At 38.9% G+C, this 23,319-nt stretch overlaps 1 protein-coding gene across 5 annotated transcripts in view; it reads right to left on the minus strand.

The window, feature by feature from the left end:
- Positions 1-21,985, minus strand: part of LOC126236598 (transmembrane channel-like protein 5) — a 271,797-nt gene extending 249,812 nt beyond the window's left edge. Inside the window, exon 1 of one of the 5 annotated variants that reach the window (XR_007544962.1) lies at positions 21,370-21,679. Coding sequence is in view for 2 of the 5 variants with exons in the window: in XM_049946026.1 (XP_049801983.1) it covers positions 21,370-21,471 (102 nt within the window). In the remaining 3 variants the exon portion in view is untranslated. Of the gene's footprint in view, positions 1-21,369; positions 21,680-21,734 lie in introns of those variants that run through there. The other 4 variants (XM_049946024.1, XM_049946023.1, XM_049946026.1 and 1 more) reach the window with 4 other exon arrangements.
- Positions 21,986-23,319: the final 1,334 nt, after the last annotated feature.

Genomic DNA, 23,319 nt, shown 5'->3' on the forward strand with positions numbered 1-23,319 from the left:
TATGTTTGGCTGCTAATGATGCCATTCATTACGGTCAACCTTTTTTTCTAATCTGAAAATTCTGAACTGCAACCAGACATATAGTATCATTTACATTTCTCTCCACAAATGAGAATGACGTATATATACTTCGAATTACTGAGAACAACATAAAATATGCTTTATCTATGGTATGCAGATTTTTATGACACAAGATCCTGAATTTTGAGAGTTCATATAGCTACTAATATGACAATTTTATTCAATTCCTTATCAAAATGTTAAAAGGCAAAATTATCTTCACCAGAAATCGTATGTTTTTTGGTTGGTCCATACAGGTTCACAGGAAAATTTTTGCATAGTATCTACTTGCTAAATGGTTAGTTGTGAAATATACCTTTGACAAGCAAGATACTGTACCAAGTTCTAAAAATCTCAAGCAAAAGTAAGCTTGAGCTGTTCCACAGTGGCATAAAAGACTAATGGAAATCATGCAAATTATGCATGAAACACAATACCCAGTTGCAAGAAATGATTTGTGTCAGGAGTAAAATATACCACAAACAATACTGCACAACAGAGTTAAACAGAGATTCAGCCAACACTTTCTATGCTAGGAATTTGGTCTCTTGCAGCAGTACATGTATAGATTGCATATTTTGTTAAAAAAGATTCCTCAATTAATCTCTGTCATCTTAAGAAAAACTGAGATCTCCTTCAAAACATCCTATACAATCTGGATGTTTGTTTAAGTTATCAGCCAGCCATATTTCCTTAAGTTACTATTTTATCCTCTGTCTATTAATTTTTCTGTACAGGTTAATTCACACACAGCAACAGACACATCATGCAAAATTTGAAAAAAATTAGCATTTTTTACATGCCTCAAAATAATGCTGCATGTACAGATAATACTGAAAATAAGACTTCAACATAGAAGATGAACTGAACAGCACATTTGGTCAGGTTCCTTTCACACCCTCCATCCAACCTATGACGGGACCAACATAATAACATGGAAGGTGAAACATAGCATAGTAGTTTTATTGATGTAGTACATACATTGCCACTGATTAAAATCTCGTTACATGCCAAAAAATCCTAGGATCAAATGAGGACCTGCTCCTTTGAATTTTTGGTCTGGTAGCTATTGAGAAGCAAGCCGAAAAGGTTGTATTTAAAAAAAAAAATCATTTGTTTGAATGTGAAGACAAGAGTAAGTGACTAAGTGGGACAGAGAGGATGAGATATTTAATTAAAAACTCAGTTATTGTCACAAATATGTAACAATTTTAGGCACACATCACTCAACAATATAGATTTGATGTGTGTAACTGCACTGGCAAGTGCCTTAACATGAGAATTTCTCTGATAATTCTGAGCATGAGTGGGTTTCTGGTTAACAATACACCCCCAAGAAACATCACTGACAGCAGAATTCAGTATAATTCATTGTTGCAAGTTTGCATGATTATAAAATCTTAAAAGTGGTGGAAAAGCCTCCACTTTACACATTGCACATTGTATCCAGCCACTGTCAACTACTGAATACAAATCTGAGTATTGCCTTATGACAAATATTTAGAAGTTTATAAGAGGCAGGAGTGAGGATTGGTATCTCCAGGAATAATATTTTGCATTGGTCTTCTTCCATGACCACAGCCTATAATTACTTAAACACTCAGGTACTTGAAGGAAACACTGAAAATGCCAGCTGTTACGAGTAATCAACAACAGCTGCTGCTGCTGCTGCTGCTGCTGAATAAGAAGAAGAAGAAGAAGATTGGATTCAAATTTGAAGGATTATTGAAAATAGTGCCTGCTTCATTTACCATCATATACAGTGTAATTTTGGAATCACAGCAGCAGTCATTTCTGTCATCCTAAAAGGATCCTTCACTGCAAAATTTTTTGCAGTGAGTTGATACGAAACCAATCCAAGAACAGAGGACTCTGGAGCTGTTTCAATGTAAGCTTCATAAATTAACTCTGGTGTGTCAAAATGCACATCATAGTTGGTGATGAAAGGTAGCTTACTAATTTTACCAAGACACTACCTTCCCTAATGATGCTCATCCAACAAACACGAATTTAATACAAAGCATGGATAAATGGTATGTGAATCTTCTTTGGTATAAAGGGACACATTTCAATGATTACATGCAGAGGAGGTGGGGCAATAACTACAATGGATATGTTTTCCTAAACCTTATAAAATAACCCCACAAAAGCAACCAACAACTGACATGCATAGGATATTGCTCACAAAGTCTCTGGTCAGCTCTGCCAATTAGCCGTATCCTGGAATCTTCACAAAATGACATGAGAAGATGTACTATTACGTGAAGTCTGATGCACAGCACATTAGAACTTCCAAGAGTAACACCAACACCTAATCATTGATATCATCAACACCCAATTCTTAAATAAATAATTCATTTCTTGACAACACATCCAGCAGAAATCATCAGGTCCCAAGTAGAGTAGTCTGAACTTTTATGGCACAATATTTTCTCTATGGTGTCCGTATGGACAGAATATAAATCAATATTGCATGATATTCCACATTTCTTATACACTATGTGATAAGAAGTATATGGACACCTGGCTGAAAATGACTTACAAGTTCATGGAGCCCTCCATCGGTACTGCAGCAGTTCAATATGGTGTTGGCCCACCCTTAGCCCTGATGACAGCTTCCACGCTCTCACAGGCATACGTTCAATCAGGTGCTGGAAGGTTTCTTGGGGAATGGCAGCCCATTCTTCACAGAGTGCTGCATTGAGGAGAGGTATCAATGTCGATTGGTGAGGTCTGGCACAAAGTCGGCATTCCTAAACATCCCAACAGTGTTCTATAGGATTCAGGTCAGGACCCTGTGCAGGCCAGTCCATTACAGGGATGTTGTTGTGTAACCACTCCGCCACAGGCCGTGCATTGTGAACAGGTGCTCAATCGTGTTGAAAGATGCAATTGCTATCCCCGAATTGCTCTTCAACAGTGAGAAGCAAAAAGGTGTTTAAAACATCAGTGTAGGCCAGTGCTGTGATAGTACCACACAAAACAACAAGGGGTGCAAGCCCCCTCCATGAAAAACACGACCACACCATAACACCACTGCCTCCAAATTTTACTGTTGGCACTACACACATTGGTAGATGACGTCCACCAGGCATTCGCCATACCCACACCCTGCCATCGGATCGCCACATTGTGTACCGTGATTTGTCACTCCACACAACATTCTTCCACTGTTCAATCTTCCAATTTTTAGGCTCGTTACACCAAGCAAAACGTATGTCACTTGTGACACCCTATCACCTGACCAAGTTCAAAGTCTGTGAGTTCCGTGGAGTGCCCCATTCTGCTCTCACAATGTCTGATGACTACTGCGGTCGCTGATATGGAGTACCTGGCAGCACAATGCACCTAACATGAAAAATGTACATTTTTGGGGGTGCCCAGATACTTTTGATCACATAGGGTATCAATGCTATTTAACACTTTCGCTGCGGCACCAGTGCGGGTGCGCAACTCTCCAGTGCGGCCTGGCAATGCTCGAGTGCGGGCCGGTAACACTCTGAAACTGCTTGGGGCCGACGCTCCTAAGCAATGTTCGTGATTTGTTGATAATGTAACAAAAAATACAATTCAAAGAAGCAACAAATCCACTGCATTCAGGAAAAATTTGGATTCCATGTATATCTTAATGCCATATTTCTTACGTTTGCTTTTTATGTATTGTCTAAATGACAGTCTTCCCCTCCAAAGAATCTCTGATTCATCTATTGTTAAATGTCTTCCCAGGTAATACACTTGAGACATTCTCATGTTAAAATAATCCAATATAGGTCGTATCTTATATAAATGATCGTCTGGTTTCGTGTTTCCTGAAAGTGGACCTTTTGCAAAATGCAGAGAGCATACTATGATCAAATACTGGTCTCTGCTTATACTCATCACTATTCCTCTATTCTCAAACAGCGGTTCTTTCTTACAGTAGTCTTGTAATCGCGGATATTTAACGTTACGCATATGTAACGAAACACCCAGGAAAACTAGTAATTCACCTATACTTAGAGGTTTCCATTTACAGATCCCAGATCCCTCTTTTGTTTTTTAGGTCAGCAATATGTTGACTGCGTTATCATTCGTTTCGTCAACTACAAGTTGCAACACCTTGTCTGTTACCAATAATCTGGAGATATCCATAGAACTGCCAGCAGGAATAATTTGCAAAACTTCTTCCTTCGTAAATGGGTGATACTGCATATGGTTCTTTATGCCAGGACTCACCTGGATTATCTCTGTGTGACAGGTCGATTTCCACACAATCGTCATGATCCGTATCATCAGATTTGGAACTGTCATGAAACAGATTCGAAAGTTGTGCTTCCACGTTATCATCACTCTGCAATTCTTCTGCAGCCTCTAGATGACAATCTCCGTGGTATGCCTCGTCCTCACTACACAGAAAATCAATGTCGTCTAGTACACTTTTCCTCTGTCAATTTTACACTTTTCCTGCTCCTTTTCACATTGGAAGGTCCAGGTGTCGGTTCATTAGCCGCCATTACGAACAATATGCGTTCGATAACTGACCACACAAAACAAAAGTTTACACGCTTTGATGCTAGCTCAGACGCTGCAACTAGACTGAGTAATCCAATAGTGAGCACGAACGCTTATAAGCGTCAGCTGCAGCGAAAGTCTTAATATACGTTAAAATGAACTCTATTTTAATTTCACTTCAAATGCTAATTAAAAAACTGATTATGTAATAAATGGTTTATCACATTTCACATGTATAGTCAGAGTTAATGTATTTAGTTATGTTTCCATAAATTTCTTATTATCTAGGCGACTATTGAAAACTGCTGCTTATCTCTTTAATAGTTTTATAATGGCAGTATAAATTATTCTGGAACACTTCTCCAAATTCCTTAGGTATATGTTTACAACTGTTATATGTTTACAACTTGCACTCTGGTACAATTATAGATATGCCACCTCTCATTCCACACTTTGTTGATGAGACTTTTCTGCAACAATAAGATTGTATACCTCATAGAAAATTCTAGTGAATTATTGCTGCACTTTTGTCATGGGAACTGAAGATTTCTTAACCACAATACTATTTCATCACCTTCACTTTATTTACGCAAAGCATAACACACTTCCAAATACACAAATCTGTAGACATTCTATGTCAGTGACAGTCACCATCAGATGACACACAGCATCGCCATATTTGACTGAGCAACTGCTATAAGAAACTCTTTTCTTTCCCTAGCATAAAGTGAAGAAAACATAGATCTGCTTTTACGACCATTAAATTGTGTTTGAGAGACAAACTACTGCTAGAAAGCATGAGTGTTTCAAAATATACTTATGGAAAAAATTCAAGAAATCTGGTGTAAACAGAAGAAGGTGGTTCATTCCTTCCTCACAATAATGCAGTAGGTCATGCTTCAGAACGAATTTTTGGTTTGAATGTTAATTTGTGAGCAGTCACATGATACACATCCATGTGGTTACTGTGTCACTTTAATTTCAAATTATCTTTCTGTATGTTCCTTTGATATTACTGACCACACCATAATTACTAAGAGAAAGTCTTTGGGCATACTATCAAGACTCACAAGAGTTTTTTTCAACTTTATCAGCATGTGTCACTTTTAGTGCCACTGGAGGTGAGATGTTTTTGGGTTCAATATTTTTGATATTTATTTTAAAAATTCAGTCTTGTCACATAAATATCACACTCTAAAGCTGCAACACTGGTATCATTTAACATTTGTAGCTGGTAGCATTATTACAATAACTACTGATAATGATGAAAGATAATACACAGCTAACACACATCAGCATACACATAGAATATGTTCTCACACTTCATCTACACTAATGGAAGTTTATTGTCTCATAACATATAATTTCAAGTCATTATTTTAATACATAGGAGGCATATCAAAACAAAAAGTTTACAGCTTTTCTTAAACTATCATTAACATAAAATACTGTACTGGACACACAACTGATTTTTTCTTTTTTAATATGAAACTTTATTCCTAAGTTTGTGTTCTCTCCTAATAAAATTTTCAGATCATCTTTCAAGAACTCCTTAATTGAAGAGCAACATTTCTGATCCAGTTTGTCGCATGAGATTTTTTCAGTTATTCTAAGAGCATAAAATTTTAAATCATAGGTGGGCGGCATCAATTTTGATTCCCGGCAATGTAATCATGTTGAAAGTATACAAACATATGGGGGTTACTATGTACAAAGATAGTAAGTTCATAGCTGTATAGTAAGGGAACACTTCATATACTTAAGATTTTTTAGAAAAAGGTGACAATTTTCTTCGCATTCTAATGACGGTTTTTTGGAAGTTTCAATATTTAAGACATATGGTTCGGGCTACCCCAAAATATAATCCCGTATCTCATTACTGATTCAAAGTATCTGTGATATACTACTACTACTACTACTACTACTACTACTACTACTACCATTACATTCATGCTAGAAGACTGTATATCATCATCATCATCATCATTGCAAATGCTAGGCTATTTAATTTATCTTTGAGGCATTGTGCGAGTCTCGTGATAAATTTTTGTCTAATTTATTCATAGGAATTTCATATAGCTAGCTTCCTACATATTCTAATTTAAATGGACAGATAAAAAAAATCTACACACCAAGTGGCAGCAGGAGAACATACACACAAAAGGATTTAATTTTCAAAAGCTTTTGGAGCCTGTGGCTCCTTCTTCTGGCAGAAGAGTTGAAGGGGAATGAAGAGGGGTGAAGGAAAATGACTGGAGAGGTTTAGGGGAAAGTGTACAGTAAGTCACCCAGAACCCCAGGTCAGGGGAGACTTGCCAGATGGGATACGAATGAAAGACCATGTATTCTGGTTCTTATGATGGATCCAATCAGCATTTAACTAGGCCTGTTTGTTTTAAACAGCAGTAACTACATTTTTCCATGTTTAATTTTAACCCATTTAGATTAAATCAGTTATCTAATTTTTCTAAGGTGTTTATGACACTTTGAGGAACCTGATCAGCACTTTTAGTTTCAGTGGTGACATAAGTGTCATCTGCAAATAAAACCCAGAGTCAATATTAAGTGGTAAATCATTTATGTAAAATAGAAACAGAATGAGGCATAATACTGTACCTTAGCATAGACCTACTCCTTAAGAAATAGTTTTCCATCTTAAGCATTCTCTACTGATAATCACACTGTCTTTGGTTGGTTAGGAAGACCCTAAACTATTCTAATTCAGTGCCCTTAATTCCATACTTTTCCAGTTTAGAAAGTAGCACGCAGTGGTTTACACTATTAAAGACCTTTGACAGATCACAAAAAATTGATGTGGCATCCAGGAAGCTGTTTAGAAAAGCGCTAATTTTGTCTACAAATTGGTTGATAGCATATACTGTGCTTCCGCCTTTCTGTGGACCATGAAGATTTTTTAAAATCATATTAAATTTTGTACAGTATATTGAATTTGTATTGTGACAAGCTTTTCAAATATTTCTGACAGTGAAGGAAGAGGAGACATTGGACAATAGTTTCCTATACGTTCTTTGGTACCTTTTTTGAATAGTGGTTTATCTACTGTGTGCTTCAGAGTACCTAAAAAAGAATGTTCTTCAAAGGACATTTATTATTGTGGATAACAGCTATGCATTCACTTTAGAGACTGTTTGATAGTTTTGTTGGTATTCCACCCCCTTGCTCATGTTTTACTTTTTAGTGACAGTATCGTATTTTCTGTATCTTTTACAGTAATCTGTCCGTATTTACTGAAAGATTGACTTTCAAATGTTCAGTGCCAAAGGAATCCTTATCTGGATAATTTTCTACATCAATATTTAGTTTGCTTACATTTATAAAGACTTCATTGAACAGTTCTGAAATATGAGCATAATTTACAATAGTTTTGTTCTACATCTTGTTTTTGGAAATATCATGGCCTCAGTTGTAACTTTAATCACAGACTGCTGTGGCTTTGTTTTGTTTGACCTTATAGAAATAAATCTACTGAAACTTCCTGGCAGATTAAAACTGTGTGCCCGACCGACACTTGAACTCGGGACCTTTGCCTTTCGCGGGCAAGTGCTCTACCATCTGAGCTACCGAAGCACGACTCACGCCCGGTACTCACAGCCTTACTTCTGCCAGTATCTCGCCTCCTACCTTCCAAACTTTACAGAAGTTCTCCTGCGAACCTTGCAGAACTAGCACTCCTGAAAGGAAGGATATAGCGGAGACATGGCTTAGCCACAACCTGGGGGATGTTTCCAGAATGAGATTTTCACTCTGCAGCGGAGTGTGCGCTGATATGAAACTTCCTGGCAGATTAAAACTGTGTGCCCAACCGAGACTCGAACTCGGGACCTTTGCCTTTCGCGGGCAAGTGCTCTACCATCTGAGCTACCAAAGCACGACTCACGCCCGGTACTCACAGCCTTACTTCTGCCAGTATCTTGCCTCCTACCTTCCAAACTCCACTGCAGAGTGAAAATCTCATTCTGGGAACATCCCCCAGGCTGTGGCTAAGCCATGTCTCCGCTATATCCTTTCTTTCAGGAGTGCTAGTTCTGCAAGGTTCGCAGGAGAACTTCTGTAAAGTTTGGAAGGTAGGAGGCGAGATACTGGCAGAAGTAAGGCTGTGAGTACCGGGCGTGAGTCGTGCTTCGGTAGCTCAGATGGTAGAGCACTTGCCCGCGAAAGGCAAAGGTCCCGAGTTCGAGTCTCGGTCAGGCACACAGTTTTAATCTGCCAGGAAGTTTCATATCAGCGCACACTCCGCTGCAGAGTGAAAATCTCATTCTGGAATAAATCTACTATTTGCCAATTCTTCTGCTGCCCTTACAACTTCCTTAAAAATAGTTTTGAATTTTTTTTTTTGCACAGGTAATGTAGTCATGACTTTTGTTTTGTTTTAATTCACTGTATACCTTTCTTTTTATAAAACTGGATGGTTTTTAATCCTTCAGTAAATCACAATTTATTTGCTGTTTTTTTATAGCATGCAGTAAGAGAGAGTTTCATTAAAAACATGCTGGAAGTTTTCCAAGAATTTAGAAAAAATTTCTGAACTTTAAATAGTGCACATTCTATAGTCCATTCCATCTTATTTAATTCTTTCTTCCTTTTCAAATTTTCCCACTCTCATATCAACCGCTCATTAATTTATTTATTCAAATGAACAAACAAACAAACAAATACTAACTCAGTGTAGATGTAGAATTTTTTTGTTTCATTTATCAATTTACTTTCTTCCCCCTTATCTATTCAGCCTGTTTTATCTTCATCGGTGTTTTAAGTTTAATTATTTTTATGTAACTTCATTAATTTTATAGTTTTCATACACTATTTACAACAATCAACTTCATAAAAATTTTATAACATTCTTAATTTCTTCCTCCAAGTAGTTTAACTTTACTTTCATTTTCTACTTTCATCTTTTCTTGACTTTTTCCAAGAGATACATACTGATTTACTCATAGCTCCTAGATCTTACACAGTCTGTTGCTATGATGAACACTGTCACTTGCGTCACAAATTATGAAAATATTTCGCTACCTCTGTACATATCATTAATGGTGAAGATATTACATACAGAAGGTGTAACATTCAATTGATTCTGAAGTGTCATGTAAGGCGCCCTGTAAGTTTTACGTACCTTGTATGCAGACCATCCTTTCTTCAAAACACAAGAAATAGCAACACTGATCTACTTTCAAATTTTGTCACTATGTGGTGTTACACTCTGAACTACATTCTAGTGTTTCTTTCTCTTTGGCCAACAGGTGGTGATGTTAAGTGGAATTGAAACAGGAGACTTTAGGTTGAGTGGAATTTTTCAGATGGAAAATGCACAAACTTAATTCAAAATTTCATATACAGAATGTTAAACTGAACTTTCTCCTTACCTTATAATGCAGAATGAGTTGAAATTTTGACCAAATTCAACTTAAAAAGGTTCCGACTTTTAACTGTTCACATTCCTTAGAAGTTTTTTAATGTCACAGAACAGACACTGCTAGTGTAATTATGACTACACTACAAGAAAGTACAGTTCCTGCCATCCATGAAATTGAACAAGTCACAAAATTATCCGAGTTAACCTTATTTACTGTAAGTCAGAAAATAGCTAAATGAGACAACTTTCAGTACTTGAAATGGAAATGAAGTCCCATGCTTCTTTACAGAGCATAGGGGAACGATGCGGGAGACCCGCACCGCCTTACTAGGCAAGGTCCTAATGGAGGTGGTTTTCCGTTGCCTTCCTCCGACCGTGATGGGGATGAATGATGATGATGAAGACGACACAACAACACCCAGTCATCTCGAGGCAGGAAAAATCCCTGACCCCGCCGGGAATCAAACCCGGGACCCCGTGCTCGGGAAGCGAGAACACTACCGCGAGAGCACGAGGGGCGGACTTCAGTACTTATACTACTCCTATTAATCGACGCAACAATTATTTTCTGCAATACTAGAAAAATCTTGTCCAATTTCAATATGTAGATTTCTTTCTTTGCAACAGCTATTCATTTATATTTCTTAGAACACCACCAGTTTTGAAATACATACGTTTATTTTAAAGTGCACAACAACAAATGTTTACTGAGCCAAAGAATATGTCAATCACACCATTACAAATCAGCTTCAGGAACACTTCTGTTGGAACCTATAAAAACCATTTATCCCTCCTGCATACATCATTAACCCAGGTTATAAACAAAAGTTGCCAACGCAAAGGCCGCAGCACATTTACATGCATTTTTTCATTTGTCTGAAAAGTACGACCAACATGATTATATGATTCTTTAGTTTCTCCGTCCATAATTTGTGATGAAATAGTTCACTGGTGGACAGCCGGTGTCATTGTCCAATGGGCACAATATTTCAGAAGACTACCACACAGCTATCATAAGGAGTGTTGATTCATGGCTCCTCAAGGACTGGTGCAGCACTTGTCTCTTCCTCTTATCCCTCCACCATGTCACTCTCTCAGTAGTCCATGTGTAAAATTTCCTTCATCTCTCCGTCTGTTAACACATTGCTACACCCATGGTTCGCACCCAGTGATGTCTGCTGGCAGTATCTCTACTATTGTTCCATCTACCCATGAAGACAGTTCATTGAGGGATATAATCTTCCTCTTCTTAAGCAAACTGAGTGTAGGTTTCCAGGCCTTACTAAGGATGTAGCCACTATCGTGACTGATCAGCAGTTCACTTATTCGAATTTTGATAGATTATTTAATTACACAGTCTTGGAAATTAGATGTCTTTGTCAGTTCTTTTGCGTTGTTGTAATCCATTTCATGAAATTACAACAGCTGATGTTCTACAACAGCAGACTTGTTAGGCTGCTGAAATCTGGTGTGCCACTGAAGTTCTTGGCAATGATTTTCATCATAGTGCACAGTCTGACCTACATATGTTGGCACATTGGTAGTGTATCGGATAAACCCTGGATTTCCATAGTCTGAGGTCATCTTTGGCACAACCCCAGGCACTACCCGTGTTTAAGCTGGTGGACAGAAGACTGTCTTCACTTGGTGCATAAGGAGAATACATCCTATGTTTCAAGATAATTCACCACAAAATGGTCACATCCTCCTGATGTTTATCTTATGTTTCCACTGGCTGTACAGTAGGTATAAGACTTAAGGCTCTGGATTTGCACTCCATTCAACCATTCATCTGCAATGCTGCCCTCTGAAGTTCAGGTTCTTGGTTGAGACCTTCATCGTCAAAGAGGGTGTGACTATGTATCACTGTATGAGCAGCCAGTTTCTCTGTGCCAGATAGGTTGATGTGTATCTTTTTCCAGTGCAATGCCACCCACTCTTCTTTCACCATGACATCAAGAAATGGGTGCACTCTATTCTCTTTGAATTTCATGGTAAAATTAATGCTCTTGGGTATTTAATTGAGATATATGAGGAAATCTTTCAGCTAGTCTCTTCCATGTTGCCATATGACAATGGTCTCATCTACATATGGGCCACAGTATGTACCAAAAGAAGATGCATGCTGCCCTTTATCTACACACAGACAGCTGCCACCACCCGGTTAAGAGGAATGCGTTGCTCAAAACACAGGTGTATAAGGCTCACAACCTCTCCAACAATGAAAGTTTCAATGAAGAACTTGAACATCTGAAGACAGTGTTTCAGAGGAACAGCTACATGGAGCAGAAAATTCAGAGAATCCTATGTCCAATAACAAATGTACAACTGACAGAAAGAGAAGAGGAACCACAGGAGAATGCAACTATTGCATTTATTCCATTTTGTGGAGTATTACCCAGACAGATACAAGAAAGCCTCCAGAAACATCAAGTGAAGACAGTCTTTTGCCCACCAGCTAAAACACAGACACTGCTTGGTAGTGTCAATGACAACCTTGGTCTACAGAAATCCAGGATTTATAAGATACCCAGCCAAAGTGGCAAAGCATATATAAGTCAGGTGGTGATTACCGTTGAAGATCATTGCCAAGAATATCAACAGCACACCACATTGCAGCAGCCTAACAAGTCAGCAGTCCTTGAACATTGTCTATGAGAATTAAATGGAATGGATTATGACCATTCTAATGTTTTAACAATGATGTCTAACTGTTGCGACTGTGTCATCAGAGAATCTGTTGGGATTCGCTGATCAATCTTTACAGTGGCTACATCGTTGGAAACCTGCACTTAATTTTTCTTAACAGGAGGAAGGAAATATCTCACAATGAACTGACTTTGGGAGCAGGCAGAGCAATAACGGAGGTGCTGCCAGCATACCTCTTTTGGTGCAAACTGAAGATGCACCAATGTGTCAACTGGAAGAAGGGGGGTGGGGGGGACGAGATTCTGTATGCACACCGCAGAGTGTGGCAGATCAGACAGAGGAGGTGAAGAAAGAAAAGTACCACTTCTGCCCCTGCTCAGTCAGTTCATCAATGCACCTGATGGCAATGTACAGGTTGCTGGAATATTGTCTCCATTGGATACTGACATCCCACTGTTCGCCCATGAGCAATTTCCTCAATACATAAATATTTGAAAGAGTATGAACCATTAAAACTGCTACACCATGAAGGTAGCATTCAACAAATATCAAGTTGGCATGATGTGTACTTCATAATTGGATACGTATAACATTAGGATTTCAGCACAAATACACAAAGTAGTTAGGAATAATACCACCAATAGTCTCTCTATATAAGGAAAGAGTATGCAGCAAGATTCATTGGTTGCTGATAGGTGCATGTCATAACTCGTCAGTCAATGTAATTGATAAACTATGGCACACAGCTGAAGCAGCACAGAATGACATATGTGTATCTGTCTTGACAGATGTGGCAGCTCTGTGTAGTAAATTTCATGTTCTGTATAACCCCACACATCTACATACTTAATCTTGTGTTCTTCTTACTGTACTGTACACACACAACAAAGACTTTGTTCATCAATTACGAGTTTCCATATAATATGATGCCACAACACATCAGTGAATGAAAGTACAAAAAAGTCAAGCAACTGGCAGTTTCATCTCTAAAATCCGATACTATCCATGACACAAAAGTCAAGCATCTAAAAACTTCGAATATTTTGTTTCAATTATTGATTTTACCCTCATACATTATTTATAATGGTTTGGTCATGCCTTGTATGGTACAGAATTGCATGAATTTTTTTTCTCTAAGTCTTACTTGTTCATTTGCAGAAAACCAGTTATTAATTTTCAACAAACTTTGTAGTTTCAAGTGCTGCCATTTCTCCATGAGGACTAATCATAATACTTGCAGCATCAGCAAAGAAAATTATTTCTGGGCAGATCATTTATATTATGATGAACAAAGGTGCATCCAACTCTGAAGATGCACTCTCGTGTATACTCCCTGGGTTTCTTAATGCAACATTCGGTATTCTTTCAGTTAGCTATGACAAAAACCAGCTACCATCAAGATCTTTAGAGAAGCTATAGAAAATACTAGTTCACAATATTTTTCCATTTACAAACTGATCTGTGAATTAAAAATGGCATGTTTTGTGAAGATACATGTTTGGTAGCTATACTGAAACAGACCAAGTATCTTGTTTTGAGAAAGGTGACTTTTGGTTATTGCACATACAATAGTCTCCAGTACCTTCAAGAAGGAATACATAGTGAGACTTTTAAGTAATCATTAAAATCTGTATCTCGGCTTTCTTGTCAAGTAACATATTTCAGTCAATCTGCCAATATCCTGTGTGATAGTGATCTATTGCATATGTGACAGAATACATTTATTGCATATATGTGAAAATCAGAATTTCTGTAATTTATATTATCAACTCTGTGAGAGGTTTTGACAGAGCTAATTACATTCTTAATTTCTTTGGCAGAGTAGGAGTAAATGCGATTTGCTTGTCTCCCTGGCATTGGCAATGCTTCTTGCATGTATTCTATTGCTTTGTTCCTTGAACTGCCCATGCCAATCTTCTGTGCTACTTCAAGGAAGTGATTATTAAATGACTTGTCCACCCGATGGCTATCATCATTTGGTCGTTCTCTTTCATAACAAAATCCTCCACACTGCGTAACTGATTTCCTACTTTTTCTTAACTATTACCCGTATAACAATGTTATTATCTGAATTACTAATTTCAGTTATTGTAGTGTGTTTGTTTTTATGTTTTAATCACTTTCCTTACAACAGCACAGTATTTCTTGTAATATGAAATCAGTCCCACGTCTTTGCTTTTCCATTACTTTTGTACTACAAGTGTTTTTCATGTTTTATTAGGGCCATACCTCATTTTCTTGGGTAACCAGCTGTTCAGAATTGACAGGAATACATCTAGGCCTATTAATAAATTATTTTGATGACCATAATTAGCCTTCTTTTATCTGCTATGTGGCAAAATAATTTTTTGGGGAATGCTTGAGTGGGGCTCTGTATACTGCATTAATTACAGAAACAGCTTTTCCAGTAGCAGCAGTTATTAATTACAGGCTTCCTATTGCTGATCTACACAGAACTACTGGTTCCAATAGATGTGAACATTATGTTACCTGTAACATAGATGCCAACTCTTTCTCCATATTTTCCCCACAGAAGTAAACTGCCAATCTGTAGTCCTCTGCCAGGGTTTCAAACACCAAACTTCACTTCCTATAGTGAAGAATATTCTCTTCACTATTTTTTCCATCCCTCACCAAGTGGCTTTGCACCAACCATTCAACTTAAACAATAATGTAAGGGTGTTGTGGTGTGTGCCGCCACTACGGCGCGGAACTTAGTTTACGAGTTTGTTGTTTTTGGCGATGTCTTCTTGTGTCAAGTGGTGCCCTCTTGGGGGGGGGGGGGGAGGGGGAGAGAGGGAGAGGGAGAGAGGGAGAGAGGGAGAGGGGGGGGGGAGAGAGAGAGAGAGAGAGAGAGAGGGGGGGGGGCATGCGCGCGCACGTTCGTGATGTAAGGATTGAAGTTTTTTCAGTGAGTTATCAATTACTTTATCTTTTGTTTACGTATGTGGTGTTTTCGTTGCGTGTTATTGGTTTGCTGTTTGTAGTGTGGTCAGACGTTTAATTTATTGTGTGGCTTCTCTTGTTAAGTATCGATATGATGAAGTAAAACAGTGTTACGTTGCAGTCAAGATGGGGGAGGATATGTTGTCCGTTATCAAATTCCCCCAGGTATTTGGGCTAATTGCTGAAATTGTGAAATGCAGTACTTGCCGCAAGAACACGAGGTTGACCAGAGTTCCGGCATCTCAGACCAGGGATGGGTACATGTGGCTGTGGCGGTGTGGTAACGTCTGGCGTTCTGTTTGAGGCAGTAGCTGGTTCAAGAAATCTACGTTGGCCATGAGAGATTGTTTTGCTGACACACTATTTCTGTTATAGGTCCTCCATTAGTTTTTGTGTGCATGAGACTGGAGTTAGTGAGAGAATGGTGTTAAACTAATTTTCTTTTTGTAGGGAAGTGTGTTCCGAGTATGTGAAATATAGGGGTAAGTTGGGTGGGCCGGGGATGGTGGTTGAAATCAATGGTTCGCAGTTTGGGAAGAGAAAGTATGGGAGGGTTAAGTCTCCAGTTGGTTTGTGGGTGTTACGAGGGCAGTTCAATAAGTAATGCAACACTTTTTTTCTGAAACAGGGGTTGTTTTATTCAGCATTGAAATACACCAGGTTATTCACCAATCTTTTAGCTACACAACACTATTTTTCAACGTAATCTCCATTCAATGCTACGGCCTTATGCCACCTTGAAATGAGGGCCTGTATGCCTGCACGGTACCATTCCACTGGTCGATGTCGGAGCCAACGTCGTACTGCATGAATAACTTCTTCATCATCCGCGTAGTGCCTCCCACGGATTGCGTCCTTCATTGGGCCAAACATATGGAAATCCGACGGTGGGAGATCGGGGCTGTAGGGTGCATGAGGAAGAACAGTCCACTGAAGTTTTGTGAGCTCCTCTCGGGTGCGAAGACTTGTGTGAGGTCTTGCGTTGTCATGAAGAAGGAGAAGTTCGTTCAGATTTTTGTGCCTACAAACACGCTGAAGTCGTTTCTTCAATTTCTGAAGAGTAGCACAATACACTTCAGAGTTGATCGTTTGACCATGGGGAAGGACACCGAACAGAATAACCCCTTCAGCGTCCCAGAAGACTGTAACCATGACTTTACCGGCTGAGGGTATGGCTTTAAACTTTTTCTTGGTAGGGGAGTGGGTGTGGCGCCACTCCATTGATTGCCGTTTTGTTTCAGGTTCGAAGTGATGAACCCATGTTTCATCGCCTGTAACAATCTTTGACAAGAAATTGTCACCCTCAGCCACATGACGAGCAAGCAATTCCGCACAGATGGTTCTCCTTTGCTCTTTATGGTGTTCGGTTAGACAACAAGGGACCCAGCGGGAACAAACCTTTGAATATCCCAACTGGTGAACAATTGTGACAGCACTACCAACAGAGATGTCAAGTTGAGCACTGAGTTGTTTGATGGTGATCCGTCGATCATCTCGAACGAGTGTGTTCGCACGCTCTGCCATTGCAGGAATCACAGCTGTGCACGGCCGGCCCGCACGCGGGAGATCAGACAGTCTTGCTTGACCTTGCGGCGATGATGACACACGCTTTGCCCAACGACTCACCGTGCTTTTGTCCACTGCCAGATCACCGTAGACATTCTGCAAGCGCCTATGAATATCTGAGATGCCCTGGTTTTCCGCCAAAAGAAACTCGATCACTGCCCGTTGTTTCCAACGCACATCCGTTACAGACGCCATTTTAACAGCTCCGTACAGCGCTGCCACCTGTCGGAAGTCAATGAAACTATACGAGACGAAGCGGGAATGTTTGAAAATATTCCACAAGAAATTTCCGGTTTTTTCAACCAAAATTGGCCGAGAAAAAAATGTGTTGCATTACTTATTGAACTGCCCTCGTATTTCAGGGGGTGGTTATGCTGACTGTGTTATCAGAGTTTTGGAGGGCCGTACTAAGAGGGAATTGGTGGGTTTAATCGAAGAGTATATTGAGGAGGGGAGTACTGTAGTTTCAGATGCTTTTCCATCTTGCAGGAGTTTGGGGAAGAGGTGTTTGATCACTTCGATGTGAACCAGAGTTTAGAGTTTAAAAATTATGAAATGGAGGCATGCACTAATACAACAGAGTTTTGTGGGGCAGTTAAATCAGTCATAGGGAGGGGGAAGAGGTGCTCTTCTAACTTGCAATCTCATTTATATGAGTACTGCAGGTGGAAGTGTGTCCCTGGGGATTATTGTATTTTTTTTAGGGCTGTGGGTAAGATTGGGTAAGATATACAGGCTGAGGGTGGTTAATTGAGGGGTTTTGGTGTGTGGTGTGTGTGGGTGGGCGGGTTGTGGGTATTGTTGTGGATTTAGGCAGTTGGGGGGTGGGGGGGGGGGGGACTGTTTTATCATTATGTAGTAGAGGACCTTTTTAGTTGAAGTAGTTGTTGATTTGTAAGGTGCAACTGAGTTTCATTTATTTTGTGGTTTTTATTTGTTGGTGGCTTTTTGTTTGGGGAAGGGGTGACATGGAAGGTTTGAGTTCGTAGGTTGTGGGTGGTTTGGGAATTTTTTTTTCCGTTCGTGTTTTCTTGTTTGTTTGTGTGTGTGTGTGGGGGGGGGGGGGGGGGGCAGGCAGACACAGACACACACACACACACACACACACACACACACACACACACACACACACACACACGTTTGATTGGAGCAGCCAACCTAGTTTGCAGCGCTGGAATTTGTTGGTGGCATGTAACTGTTTTCTTGGGTCTATTGTTCTGGAGTTGTGACATTTTGTGTATTTGTGGTGTATTGATTGTGTTTTAATTTCTGTAGGGATTCATGTCAGATTCCAATCTCTGTAGTTATAGGTATTGGTGTTTTGGTATCGTCAGCTGTGGTTGACCCATATAGGCCAAGAGAAGTGTCAGATTCCAATTTTTTGTAGTTTTAGGTGTTTTGGTATCAGTAGCTGTGGTTGACCTATATAGATCATGAGAAATGTCCGGTTCCAGTTTTTGTAGTAGTTGTTTTTGTGGTATTGACAATGGCGGTTGAGCTATATAGGTCAAGGGAAGTGTCTGATTCTTGTGGATTTTGTTGATGTGGCAGAATGTGGTAATTTTTTTTTCCTTTTTGGAGGGGGGGGGGGGAGGTTGCCATGCTGTGTTTTTTTATTATTATTTTATTTTTGTATTTAACTTGTCCTCACCCTAAAACCCCCTAATTTCCTGCGATTGTCCAATTAGTTGGATTATATTTTTGGAAGGAGACGTTATTGTCTTATTTATATGTATTTTCGTGTTTGTTGCTGTGCGTATGTAGTGACGTTATAGGTGCCAGGCGCTATATTGGAGACGCTGAGAATGGCCTTTCCCGCCATACTGATGACGTCATGGGTCAAAGCAGATGGATGGAATCTGACACTCCCGTAATCCCAGTCTGTCGTATGCCTATTGCCACTCCCATTCCAACCAACTGTTTCTACAGCAAGATATCAGACATCTCAACATATTGTTCTACTCCACACTAGTTGTCACACATCTTTTTCTGAGGAGGTTAACTCAGTTGGCAATTGTTCTTCTGTATTTGTATGTCTGATATTCAAGTTCTCTTTTGGTCAGTATGTAGTCATGAAATGTCACAGAGATGAGCCAAGTAAATCAAAGCCTCCAACACTGCCCATTGGCTTCGATAGACAACATTATCGAAAAGGCAGACAAAAACAACACATTGAAATCCAATATATGTAACATATGCACCGTGGCAAGAATTACAGTTACCTCATGAATAGACTTTGAACTACACTACAGATCACCACAACTAAGGATTCAAATTCATTCATTGGCTTCACCAACTCATTACCAGCCACATTTCAACTTAATCTAAACCTAGAGTTATGATACCAATCAATTTGTCCCCAAAAACTTACATTCAAGAAAATAATGTACAAGCAAAACAAGCATTGCCCATGATTGTTACCTTTTTGTTTGCACTGGTATGACTTCACAAGTGACACATTACACATTACATCACATGTCAAAGCATACATCCAGCATTGGTAAGTTCAACTCACCAGATGAGACAGTAACAACAAAAGCCAATATATCAGAGGAATGAAATCCAGATTCTGAATAGAACTTAATTTTTCAGGTTTTCTGTGTATCTCAATTTGATGCCATTTACCAGGTTCTCTGCCTAACCTTTATTTGGTTTTCGTAAATCTTTAAGAATTACTGAAGAAATAGGTGCCTACCTCAAACATGAAATGAGTAAATTTTTAATTATGGAAAATAACCGTATATTTTTGCTTAATTGTTTTCCAGGTTACAACGTTCTGTTGAGAGTAAGGTGAGTACAAAGAAGGTAGCAGTTCAGCAGAGCACCTGCATATCGTCTTGCTGAAAATGCTATCATGAAGCACATCTGGAGCCTGTCCAGGAAACTACAGAAAATGTATGTCCAGACACTCAAACAAAGTTACATCTTAGCAGCCTTCAACAAAGCATAATGTTAAACATTGTATCATCTCCTCACTAACTTTTCAAAACGAGCCTCGAGAACCATGGAAACAGATTCCTTGATCAATTCTTTTCTTATGAAGGTGCTATTTCAATGTTTACACAAGGAAGAACAGGTATCATTTCACAAAAACTCTTCCAAAACTACTACTTACAGTCTGAAATTTCGAGAGTGGAAAACAGTCTTATCTTCAGATTCAATTTGCAGTTGAAATAAACTGCTGACTCAGACGTGTAGACCACCATCTACATTCCATCAGTGTTATGAATGGATACAAACTGTAGTTAGGCATGAAATTCTGCTACGCTATTCTGTGCTATGTACGTGCAGCACTGTTTTTTTCCATTCAGATCATTTTTTTTCCCAGCCACTCTCCCTTTTTGCAGTTTTTAGACGCAATGAAGTCTGCTGCTTTCTGTTATGACAGTCAGACTTCATAAATGCAAGAGGAATGCCATATCACATTTTACTTTTCGAAATAGAATTTCAGTCAAAAAATTCCTAAAGATAGCTCTGTAATATGAAAATGAAATATTACATCAATAGGGCTGGATGAAATCTTTCTTCCTAGTGATCCATCAGTGTAATGCTCATTGATTTACATCTGCTGGAATGTGTAAATGTTGACCCTTGTTCATGTATATTACACACATAGAAACATAATTACATTAAAATCTCTATCAATTAAAAAACAAGCTGACACTTTTTACACCATTATGCAAATTCCCATTAAGCAAATGTTTACCATTATCACCCAACTTATGTGTGTACTGGACATAAACATTAGCCAGCGTAATGTTTATTTAAATATGAACACTTTAAAACGATATACGTTTTAATATGTGTTAAAATGTTTACCAAAAAACGCTTTGTTGGTAACAAAATAATACTAAACATTGTGGAGACATTTATATTAAAGTTATGGGAACAGTACTTATAGCATAATAATCATTTATTCAGTTTCACAACACACACTGGTTCCTTTTGTTCTTGGCAGTTCTCATTTCAATTTTTTTCCATGCACGTAAAGACTTCTAAACTTTGTTGTGTCCTTTTTAATAAGACAAGAATATAAATATTTTTAGAGGAAACTTTACTGGGCAGTGGCACCGAATGGTTTACTGGGCGCGATTTGGGTTTGCGGAGAGCATTTTCGTCTCCGGTAAAAACTCCTTTAAGGAGGATCGCGTATTTCGAGGCAATTTAGGGAAATTATGAATACTATGACTCAAATGGTAGATGTTAATGTAGTGAAACGATGAAATATGAAAAACTACAACGGAAGCCTTCATGTCAGACAATAATAGTTGAAATCTACGTACCTCCCTAAGAGTCTTTGTTCTTGTCCAATGACAGGTCTGCACAACTAACAATTGTACCCGTAGAGCTCGCGTTGTGACAATCTTCGATAAGATAATACACATAAAATATTAAGATAACAGCGGATTACCACAGAAATATATAGCGAAAGGCACTCAGTAGTTATCGCGCGTTGAGAATTTATCAAGTTTTCCTTAGCCGTCAACTCCGCAACGCCTTCTCGTTTACGGATATTCAACACAACAAATACATTAGAAAAATTGGTTTCATACTTCACAACCTCTATATTCCCGATAATTACAAACACGTTCTCGAGTAACTGCTAATATGTGAAAGTTGCATGTTTGTCTAGCGTTTAACAGCCTACCTTAACAAAATGCTAACACTACATAGCGTACTCTTCGTCACCCATTTCTTACGTCGTACATTATACATAAGTGTATTCTATCACGTACAATCAACAACTAGGGAAGGAAATTGCTCACAGGTTCTCATGAAAAGAGTTTCATGCCATCAACAGGTTCTTCCGTTCAAGATAATTAAGCCCCACACAGTTGATTTGGCGAGCAGTATATCTTACGATGCCAATTAATTGGGAAAACGTTAACCTACTTTAAAAGTATATACTGTAATACAAATTCTTTCTTCACACTTAAGGAATAGACTACTCCAATTGTACTACAATTGGTAGAAGAAAAACAATTATCTGACAACATGGCCAAGTGTCGATAGTCGTACATCACGCCAGAAACCCGATTTCTCGTATTCAAGACTACGAATCTCGTACTAGCCCCTCTTTTAATGAACATCCAAAACGATTTTGAAGGTTCTTCAGATGAATAACAGGCCTACAACAAGGAGAGTACACTGCTGATTCTTGCTACTGTAGAATTTGTTTTTAACGCCAAGCAAGAATTTCATTAAAATGGAACGCAATGCGCATAATAATATGAAACTTAACACAGCATAGGCGTACAGGAAAGCGTGTTAAACCTCTCTCTCTCCACCGAAATATTCTTTTTTAAGAGCTGGGCTCCCCATTACAGCGGGTAATCAGGTATCTGATTTGCATTGCGCACGTGATAGGGACGTTGAATACCTGGGATCTTTGTGTTTTCACCCCGTATTTGGTACAGCTCCAAACGCATTTCTAATAGAACGGGGCAGTGACATTGTCTACCCGACAATTGGCTGGGCAATGACAACGCATGCACCCTAATGGTCTACATTTCTACTGTCTGCATAGTATACTGTGTTCCTTAGTACACATGGAACAGCGCGGGTCGTTCTTTTTCTGGAATTTAATCACTTTTTCTTAGAACCGAGGCCTGCCTGAAGAGGCGTGTAGGTTTTAGGTAATTCTGAATAAACCCGAAATTATGTGAGGTATAGAAATGAAACTCATGAAGGGATTAACTATTGTTATTCTGAAGGGCTACATAAAATTTTATAGCAATTAGTATACAGAAACTGACTTTATTAATTCACAGATTGCTGTATGATTTAAAAGTCTTTGCAAAGCATACATGGACATGCATGATGAGACCTGCAGTAAATGAGTGTTAAAGGCTACTTCTCGATTTGACAAAACGGAGCTGTACCATCATCAGTCTGCTGGAGGCTTCTGAAGTGAGGTTAGCCATGTAGTTTTCCAGGTTTATATCAAAGCTGGTTAAGCAAGTAAAAAATTCTGGCTGACTGGAGTATAATCTTCCCATAATCATTTTCCAAATCCATGATTGTAGTTCTGTAAGTGGTACAAATGGGGTCAGGGGGAAGTATCTTATTTATCTTTCACCGTGTATCTGAACCCCAACATTCCCGCTTAAAATGATGTTTCCAGTTCACAGACCGATGTTATATCAACACAGTATCTACAGTTTTTGAGAGGTGAGAACATGTCATAGATGTGTGTGAATAACAATTATCCCCCAATACAGTTCAAACTTACT

This window comes from Schistocerca nitens, chromosome 2 (assembly GCF_023898315.1).
Source record: "Schistocerca nitens isolate TAMUIC-IGC-003100 chromosome 2, iqSchNite1.1, whole genome shotgun sequence".
NCBI classification, from domain to species: domain Eukaryota; kingdom Metazoa; phylum Arthropoda; class Insecta; order Orthoptera; family Acrididae; genus Schistocerca; species Schistocerca nitens.